Here is a 10,019-nt window from a genome sequence, read left to right as displayed (position 1 = left end):
AAATAAGCATCACATGGTTTAGCTGTGACTGTGGCGCACACAGGACAATTTTCTCACTCTCTATAACCGCCGTCCTGTCAGGTTCCCACTCAACGGACCGCAGCTCTCCTCCTCCAGGATACATTCCCGACGCTCTGCAGCAGGTGGCGAGGAACGGCTCCTTCACCAGCATCAACAGCGAGGGGGAGTTCATCCCTGAGAGCATGGACCAGGTACTGATGCTCAGGAGAGTCCTCTTTAGTGTTTGCTACTTGAAAAGGAGCTGCTCTGATGTAACAAAGCGGAGCGCAAACCTAGTATTTAAGTGTAAACTGTAGGACATTTTAAATGTAATATTAATTTTCACCAGCTTCTTTATCATAAAGCCGATATTTAAAGAGTTCTTTTTAAAGTTGCCACGCTGGACTTTACAGTAGCCATTAAAGCAGAACCTTCTGGCCTTTTAGTATTTTATTAAAGTTGATCTTTTTTTCCTCTTCTCCCTGCTGTGACTACTGAGTTCTGTGGTGTACCTGCCACTGTGGAGGACAGGTTAAGTCCCTGATATACTCCCAAACGGACCTGGGCGCACACAGCAGGGTAGATGGTGGATGCGTATCTGGGTTCTTTTCATAGCACATCGAGTGTCTGGGTACATGGACGTGTTTTGCACACTTGTAGGTGAGGTTGTAGAGGCATGAATAGTGGAGGTCAGCAGGCTCCTTCGCAGGCACGGGCAGTTTGTGTTACGTCACAAACAGCCCTCGTTAAAGTGTCACGTGCTTCAGTGGCATAACTGGTGACTACTGCAGGTCTGGAGAGATGAGGGAATTATTTATTTTTCTGTTTTGGAGGTTGTAAAAAGCTTAAATGTAATGTATTTATTATTGAGTTTTCTGAAGTTGCTCTGAGCATCAGTTTATGTCAAATTAAATTCACCTGTTAGCTAATGAGATACAATTTGATTAGTTTTGAGAGGATATGAGTTTGTCTCTCTCTCATTTCTCTTGTTTTACTTCAGATGTTGGATCCATTGTCCATGAGCAGTCCGGAGAACTCGGCTTCTGGAAGTTGTCCCTCCCTAGACAGCCCACTGGACAGGTCTGCGTCACAGAATAAAACAGGAAACCACAAAAAACTGCCGTGGAGAAAATCCCTCTGATTTGTTGCTGTTGTCTTTGTGTTGTGCAGTGATTACCCAAAGTCCAGGATGCCCAGGGCTCAGAGCTACCCAGACAACCACCAGGACTTTCCAGGTGAGAGCAGATCTTAGTTCACGGTAGAGCAGGGCGATATGACCAAAAATATTTATCATAATATACATTTGAAAAGCTGCGATAACGATATAATTGACACTAGACAAAATACTTTACACACACAATACGGTAATATTATGTTGAAGCACAGTACGTATCGCTCCGCGAGGCTCCTGCCTACGATAGCCGTAATGCTCCGACAATCCATCAAGCGGTGCGGCTTCGTAGCTTAGCAAAGTCGTACTAAAACATTTGACAGATTTTCGAGCGCCGTGTACATAAAATCGTTTCGAGGTCAGTAAACACAACCAGAATTCATACATAAGGCACACGGGATTATAAGGGGCACTGTCGATTTTCAGAAAATCAAAGGATTGATTTTAAGTGTGCCATATTTTCCAAACAACACGGTAATAACGACGGCCCGCTAGCATGCTCTACCAAAAATAGTGCTTTGTTGTGTATCTGACGGATGAAAGCTAAACCAGTTCCACACCACTGAAGTTGCAGCATTTTTACAAACCAAATCTGGTTCATCCGTTCATTTAATGATCCACTTTCGCTCTTCTCATTCTGCGTCGCCGCCATGTGCGTATGTAAACAAAGGCACTGGGCATGCGCGTTTTACCCATATTCTATCGCGATATTTCATTTTCCTATCGTTGCCCAAAATTACACCGGTATTACCGTGGTATGATATAGCCCAGCCCTAGTTCACGGGTGTTAGACTGTTTAAGGGTTTAAAAAATAAAAACAACAACAATCTGATCTACCAGGCAACCAGTTTACCAGTTTTTTTTATCTACCAGTTTAACAAGCTAAAACTTAAACCAGACTAAGAGACAAACCTTTAACCCTCTATAGTTGATGTACTAGCATGTCCAAATCACACGACTGATTTTAAGATGATATAACAGCAAGACGCAGCCTTGCTGAATCTCTGTTTCTACTTGTGTTGAAAGTGATGACTTTAAACTATATATCAGGTTTTAAATCGTATTGCTGGACCAAGTAGAACTAGACTTATAATCACTAACCTACACCATGCTTTGCTTGTCACGTTGAGGGCAGGAAGAAATGGTAAAAATGGGATTTTTCAAGGAAAGTGAGCACTCTCACTTTACAGATTGCAGTTAAAAGGCCCAAAACATTCTCATGTCGAGGTTGCCATCTTTGAAAGCTGTTTTGAGGCCATGGCCTGTAAATTTCATCTTTTGTATCCTCCTTCCTCTGCAGAGTACGATATTCCGGTGTTCGAGAAGTCGGGGAAAGGAGGGACGTATCCTCGCCGGTACGGCATTCCTTTTGGCCTTCAGGATTACAGTGATGGTGGGTAATTCATTTATTTATTCCTACTGATGCTGAAAGCAAATTAACTTTAAACAGGGATTTAAAAATGATCACTCTCCTTCATCCTCTGAACAGGGAGGAAGACTTTCCCTCGGGCTCGGCGGACGCAAGTTCACGGTTTCCGCTCTCCAATCAGCTTCAGCTCGACCGAGCAGTCGCCCAGCACCAGCAGTGGCAGCAGCGTCTTCACGCCTGACCTGGAGGAAGCACCCGGCCCCGCCAGGAGGCCGCGGAGGGGGAGTGACATCGAGCCAAACCCCAATCCGGCCGTGGCTCCGACGCTCTCCGTCATGGACGTCAGTCCACCCAGCCGCTGTGAGTCCTCGCAACACGACATGTCCTCCAGATGTTTGTTTTTCTGCGTTTTTAGTAAACCTGATGTGTTTTTGTGCACAGCCCCGCGAGCGCCAACCAACTGGCGGCTGGGGAAGCTTCTGGGTCAGGGAGCTTTCGGGCGGGTCTTCCTGTGTTACGACGCCGATACTGGACGGGAACTGGCAGTTAAACAAGTTCAGTTTGATCCAGAGAGTCCAGAGACGAGCAAGGTACGTACACAGCAGCATAGAATATATTAAATACAGTGGTAGGAAAATGGAAAGACCTTAAATAATTCCATGAATCATTGCTTTGGGTGAAAGTGTGGATCTAGATGCTATGTCATTGTTTTATGAAGCTTATTTTATTTTTGTAAAATGCCTTGTTGATTTATAAAAAAGCCAGGGAGGGGGAAAAAAAAGAAAATCATACAATGTTAATTTGAAAAACAGGGCTGTAAATAAAGATACAACTCAGTAAATTCAAACTAGAGACAGTCCTCTCGAGTATCTGCTGTTAGAGCCTCTAATTTGTTGTATGTAGAGGTGAAATCGGTTTAAATATGTTCTGCTTGAATATGTGCCCTTCTGTTTCTGCTGCAGGAGGTGAGCGCACTGGAATGTGAAATCCAGCTCCTGAAGAACTTGTGCCATGAGCGGATCGTCCAATATTATGGCTGTCTGCGAGACACGATGGAGCGAACGCTCTCCATCTTTATGGAGTACATGCCTGGAGTGAGTGCACACAAACTGTTCACTGTTTCCAGTTATGTGTGTATGAAGCTAAAAATCTCATGCTCTGTTCGTAAGTGTTGATGGATTTCCACCCAAATAAAGTTCCCTTTGTTCGAGTGGAAATGACAGCTGTTTCTCTTAAGAGACGCTAAATTTTAATGTGTGGAACAGCAGGGATATTTCTGATGATTCCTTTCTGGTGACCCTCAGGGATCCATTAAAGACCAGCTGAAGTCGTACGGGGCGCTCACGGAAAATGTGACGCGCCGCTACACCAGGCAGATCCTGGAGGGGGTTTCTTATCTGCACAGCAACATGATCGTCCACAGGGACATCAAAGGTGAGCTGAGGTTTTCGCTCCTGCTGGGGAAATACTTGGGACCAAACGTCGTCTTTGAAAAGTAGAGCATGAAACTGTGCAATCGTCCTTCAGGTGCAAACATCCTCAGAGACTCGGTGGGTAACGTGAAGCTGGGAGACTTTGGGGCCAGCAGGCGGCTGCAGACCATCTGTCTGTCAGGAACAGGCATGAAGTCGGTGACCGGTACCCCGTACTGGATGAGCCCAGAGGTGATCAGCGGAGAGGGTTACGGCAGGAAGGCAGACATCTGGTAAGACCAACCACAAACGTCTTTACTACATTATTCAGAGGAGGATGCATGAAAGTGTTGTAAAAAGTCATTTAAGTGGTACCGATGTAGATGAATTTTTACAAACTGACTTTAGAAAGTGATGCTTCTTTACCTCCGACTTGAGCAGACGCAGCAGTGAACTTCCACATCCCAACAGCTTCCTTCATCAACACTAACATCCATTAGTGTTGCTTCCAGTTTAGGGGTTTTAGTCCCACAAACCAGGACACCAACCAAAGATGTTTTGGCCAAATATAAAACGCACTTTTATTTATTAACCCTCTGGGGTCATCGGACGCACCGGCATGTCAAAATCACATGACCAGTTTAAGACAACACAGCTACAAGATGCAGCGACTCAGAGTCTCAGTTTCAACTTGGGTCGAAAGTGCGGACTTCAAACTATATACCAGTTTTTGAATTGTGTCGATGGGCCACGTAAAACCAGAGTTATGATTAAAAAATACACGCGATGTTTTTTTCTGACTAAAACCGCGGTGTTTACAGAACGGTAAAAACGGCGATTTCTACGGACAGCACTAGCCAACACTCTCCGCTTGCGAGTGAAAAAAAACACCCCTTTCCTATTGGTGTTAGAGTTTACCATGTCAGCCAATCAAAAAAATGATATGGCAACATGTGGCACTTGGTTGTTTAGGGAGAGGGGGAAGTTTTTAGGAGTGACACCCGCGACGGAAAGAGGGCGAGCGAAAGAAAGAGAGTTTTCATATGTGAGACATTAGTGACGTTTAGCGCGTTTGGAGGCTGTAGTTAGTGTGTTGTGTAATCTTTGTTTTGTGTGTCAGTTATACTACTGAATGTCACAGTTGCTCCAAAAAAGCCACCAAAGGCAGATTCCAGTGTAAACACTGTTCCCACATGGAAAACTGGACTGATGCACCTCCTGCTGTCAGACCTGCAGGGTTTAGGCCTGTGGTGTTCTCCTCTGTCTTATACTGAACACAAACTGTTTTTTTTTGTTTTGTTTTTTTTTTTTGGACTGGCACAAATAATTTGTGTACCTTCTAATCTGATGCAGCACACCTGATTGTTCTGTAAATAGATTTAAATGGTTATATAAAAAACACCTGAGGCCTTGGCTGAATTTTTAGGTAAATAGTACCATATAACTTTGTTGTTTGCAAAACTTGTGCATAATTTTTAGAAATGTACAATTTCTATTTGCATTTCAACTTATGAAAATTATTTGTTAAACATGTTTGTGGGTTTTACAGTAAAAAATTTAACTTTTTTTCTACTCGGATTTTGAATTTTTTGTCTGGATTTAGATCAATTGTGCTAATATAGTATGCCAAAATGAAAAAATAACTCAAATTTCAGATATTTGAGGTTGTGCTGAAAATAATGATAGCAAACAAGGCAAGATAAACATTTTTTTTTTTAAAGGTGAAATACAGAGGTAAAATCAGAAGTAGTCAAAAACGGCCAATTATACCCTGGACCCCAGAGGGTTAAAGGGTCAGAAATATCAGGAAAAGTCAGGTAACACAAACTCTTTTCCTTTAAGTCTTTAGACCAATCCTGCTTATGTGTGCATTTAACCTCAGAAGCCTCATTTAACTAAGGAAAATGTGTGATTTTTCTATTGTGTTGCTTCTGGTATGCATTCTTGATTGAGGTATTGTCGTTACCCTGCCAAGTACGTGGGCGGCCGGTTGGGTGGGCAGTGTGGACACCCAAGGTTGTAAAAATGTAACCTTTTGAGGTTATTTAATATAAAGGAATATTCTGCTCATATATGTACATCAGTGTTAAATTATGTCTTCAGAGTAATTAAAAGGTTTTCATGAACTTAGAAATAAACCATTAAAAGTTCATGGGAACGATACTGGTTTGTGAGACCGGCCACATGCACCGTGCACCAAAGGTGGAGGAGAAGAGAACTCGTTGGTCTCCGTCACCAAAGAAAGGAAAATGTGAAGGAAAGGGATAATGAGAGATGACATCTTAATAAAATGTCCTCCGCTTCCTCTTCATCTTAAGCCTCATCTACTGATCTGCAGTCAGGGCTCAGATCAGGAGACACTTTATTATTGTCAGCAGATTAGACATGTGACCCTCCCATCTCGGGACAACTGGCCACAAGCCAGCTAAACAGCAACAGCTGGTAGTTATGCTGAGTAATGCTGGACTCAAACATTCTGATTACATGCTCACTTTGTACAAGAGTTTGTTTGCTAAAGACTCAGTCCAGCAATGTTAGATGCACCTCAAGTATGACTTGAAAGTATCACTAACACCAGCTAACAGAAGCTAATAGTAGTTAACACTTCCTAACGGAAAAGTTGAAAAGAAAAGACATTGAGGGTTTTTTGGTAGTTTTTATGGTGGTAACACACAATGAGTCTGAAGTGGGTCTTTCCAGGCTCAGAATTTTATTTTAGGATCGAGTTTAAATGATAAAACATGAACAATGGTGGTGTCTTTTATTTTGTTTTTTAAGACTGAAATCAACCATCAATCACTCCAATGGGTAAATTTAAATAAAATAACAGAACACATTGTGAAGAGAAAAAGTTATCTCTCTATACCATTAGTTTAGATGCTCCTAAAGGAGTAGGATGAAGTTCACACGTGCTTACCTCTCTTAATCGATTTAATCGTTTAGGGAGTTCAGTGTTGGTTATATAGAGCTCCTTCTATCCTGTGTATGAAATGTTGTTTGTTAGAGAATCTGCAAACGAGACCATGTTGGTCATGTATGTAACCAGTGCAAACCTCTGAAGACGCCTCGTTGTAGCCACTAACAGGAAGCTTTGGCCACACGTGGCTTCAAAGATGAAAGACGATGTTGTTGGATGGCTTTTTATAAAATCATGACTAACTGTCGAATGAAACAGGTAGGAAAGTAAAGACTGGGTTGCCTTTTAATGTTATTGTGCCACAGAAAGGTGGAAGCTGTAGCTGAGAGCATTTCCTGTGCTGTGAGGCCATGTTGGATCTAGTGAAAACCAAATAAAGCTAATAAAATGACCCATCCTTCCTTTCTTTTATGGGCTTAATGTTTGTTTTGTCGTCTTCAGGAGTGTCGGCTGCACCGTTGTGGAGATGCTGACTCAGCGACCTCCGTGGGCAGAGTTTGAGGCCATGGCGGCCATCTTTAAGATCGCCACGCAGCCCACTAACCCCGTCCTGCCTGCCCACGTGTCGGACCACTGCCGGGAGTTCCTCAAACGGATCTTCGTGGAGACCAAGCAGCGGCCGTCTGCAGAAGAGCTGCTCAGGCACATCTTTGTACATTAACCCCTCCCGCCCCCTCCTTGAATCTTGAACCCCTGCCTGCCTGCCGAACTGCCAAATACGGCCTTATCTGATCCCGCCCCCTCCACCTTTACGCTGAAACCACGTTGGACCAGGAAAGACTGGCTGGAAGAAGGTGGGGGCGCTCCTTCTGTCTCTGTTTGTATGAGACTGCCATAAAGGACACAAATTCTTATTTTATTTTTCTCCGCAAGTTGCACCTTAACGTCTCCAACGCGGAGGAGGTTGAGCACTTCCTCCTCTCTAAATAACTGTTTTGTTTTTTTTAAATGTTTGTACGGTTTCTCGCTCTGAGCGTTTTGAAGCGGGATGGCGTCGGTGTTGTGGCCCTAACAGGAGCTGATGCCTGACTCTGGAGTAAACCCCACCATGCCTCCTTCTCATCCTCCTCCAATGTCTCGCTGACCCGACCCCAGAATGTAGTCTCCTGCCAAAACCCAGAGTGACGGGCGCGCTGCTATAGACAAACCTGAATCCTAGATCCAGAGAACACTCCCCCGAGAATTTTCCATCCACCTGCCCTCATCCCTCGCCGAAGTCCGCTCCGTTTTCTGAACGAAGTGCAGATGAAACGTTCTGATTCGTCGTCCCCGTCTCTGTGCCTTTTTATGTTTGAGAATGAGTCTCAGCTTTTTGTTCTCAGCTTTTTTTGTTTTGTTTGTTTTGATTTTTGCCTCCTGGATAAACTGCCTTCACACCAGCTGATCCCAGTTCAGCCGTTTCTGCCTTTCTGCGACGGGGACTCGCTGTGCTGATCATTTCGGTTTGTTCGTTCGCCTGCTGTACCAGCGCCGCCGGCTGGAAACCAAATATCCTCTGTTTAGAAAAGTTGTCATGCTGGTGTAGAAGTGAAGCGCCACATCGGTACCTGTGCTCTCTTTCCTCCTCTAATTCTCTGATCTGATTGGATGTCTCTTCAGTATGGCAGATTTGCAGCAGATTCATGAATTTACTGCTGGTAAACGTTGGCTTTTAGAAACTCAGTCTGTTCAGCCACAGAAAGCAATAGGGAGCACTCTCATGACCAGACTTGAAAGGTGCACAATTGTTGATTTAAAACATTTAAAAAGTCAACTAAAACACACTCGTATCCTCTTCAGGCCACCATAGCTAATTCTGGAAGGTGACTGATTTGGATGTGTAGTTTAAGGAGAGCAAGTCGATAAATGAAACTGAAGCCGTTGGTGGACGGGCAGGGTTTGTTTTAGCTGACAGAGCTTACACCATCCCATGGACAGGTCAGGTCCTCGCAGGGAGCCGCGGTCACGTAGCTTCACCAGCAGTTCATCTTTTTTGGTTAACACGTCCGTGTCAGAGAGAGGGAAAGAACTAGTTTAATGATGACTCAACCATGTTTGTGCTGTGCTGCAGTGCTTTGTCTTAAAGCCCCCCAAAAATGCAGCTGGCTTTTCCAGCTTGTTTTAAGCTTCCAACTATCTCATGGCATGTGTTTCAAACCATGCAGTATATTCAGGACTAACCTCGTGTTGTGGATGGATCGTAGAAGTTTTTACATTTCTAGTATCTTCTTCCTCAGCATGAACTTCCATGGAGAGCAGTTTAACTCTCATCTAACATCTAAATTTGCACCTTTTAAATGTTCAGATCAAGCCAGCCTGAGTATTTGGATGAGACAGAAGCTGCTAATTTGGTGCTTTCATGTGTTCACAGTGAGTCTCTGCCATCAGATCGGAGAAGCAGTGGGGGGGAACTTGAAGATCTTGCTCTGTTGTCCGTTTCATTTCAAACTAAACGTTTTTAGCTGCTCATCATTTAACTGAAGGGTACACGCAGCCTCTCCTGGAGCTCCGCCGCTGGAGTTGTACGTTCATCGCCGTTTTCAGACAGACTCGCAGAGCTTCATTCTCGTGTTTATTGCTTGGTACTGCAGTCGCTGTCACCACCGAATCAAATGCATCAAAGCAGACTCGTCACTTTAACCACAAACGCTCATCTGATTTGAAAGCATCGACTATGCACACGCCAGATATCAGGTGACACCTCGGCTTGTGCTGATCACTTCTTCTTCTTTTAATTCACTTTTTGGTTAGTAATGGTGAGGTTTCTGAGCAGCTCTGCCAGCAGCCAATCAAATGGTTATTTAGGGCTCAAATTATGCCTTCAATTTTGGCTGTTTGCAGCAGGCGGATTATCAAACAGCCCATGTAGAAAGCTTCTAAATGTTTAAACAATAACGTGAATCAGAGTCCTGGTGGGAGTTACTGTTGTGCTGCTAAGATTGAAATGTTTCTAGGTTCAAAGAGACGATATGCAAAACTTTTATTATCATCAAAGCCGGTTTCTGCAGAGCAGGGGAGGAAGTGTTTCTGGTGCAATCAGCAACATTTGACCAGCAGAGAAAAGTGATGGTGACTCTCTAAAATTAAACTCCTGCTCAGATCCCCACCTTTGGCTCTCCTACACACATGTACAGCACCTCTCCTCGTCGTCTTTGCTGCTGAATGAGCCAT

At 43.9% G+C, this 10,019-nt stretch overlaps 1 protein-coding gene across 1 annotated transcript in view; it reads left to right on the top strand.

The window, feature by feature from the left end:
- The window catches only part of map3k2 (mitogen-activated protein kinase kinase kinase 2), a 17,616-nt gene extending 8,888 nt beyond the window's left edge, over positions 1-8,728 (top strand). The window contains exons 8-17 of the mRNA XM_006792872.3: positions 82-212; positions 1,001-1,080; positions 1,171-1,235; positions 2,472-2,564; positions 2,661-2,900; positions 2,982-3,130; positions 3,503-3,634; positions 3,845-3,974; positions 4,068-4,245; positions 7,311-8,728. Coding sequence (XP_006792935.2) covers positions 82-212; positions 1,001-1,080; positions 1,171-1,235; positions 2,472-2,564; positions 2,661-2,900; positions 2,982-3,130; positions 3,503-3,634; positions 3,845-3,974; positions 4,068-4,245; positions 7,311-7,530 — 1,418 coding nt within the window. The 3' untranslated portion in view covers positions 7,531-8,728. The remainder of the gene's footprint in view (positions 1-81; positions 213-1,000; positions 1,081-1,170; positions 1,236-2,471; positions 2,565-2,660; positions 2,901-2,981; positions 3,131-3,502; positions 3,635-3,844; positions 3,975-4,067; positions 4,246-7,310) is intronic.
- Positions 8,729-10,019: the final 1,291 nt, after the last annotated feature.

The sequence above is a fragment of the Neolamprologus brichardi genome, chromosome 23 (assembly GCF_056152115.1).
Source record: "Neolamprologus brichardi isolate AB-2024 chromosome 23, ASM5615211v1, whole genome shotgun sequence".
Lineage (NCBI taxonomy): Eukaryota > Metazoa > Chordata > Actinopteri > Cichliformes > Cichlidae > Neolamprologus > Neolamprologus brichardi.
The sequence above is the reverse complement of the archived record's forward strand: the minus strand, read 5'-3'. Positions and strand labels throughout refer to the sequence as shown.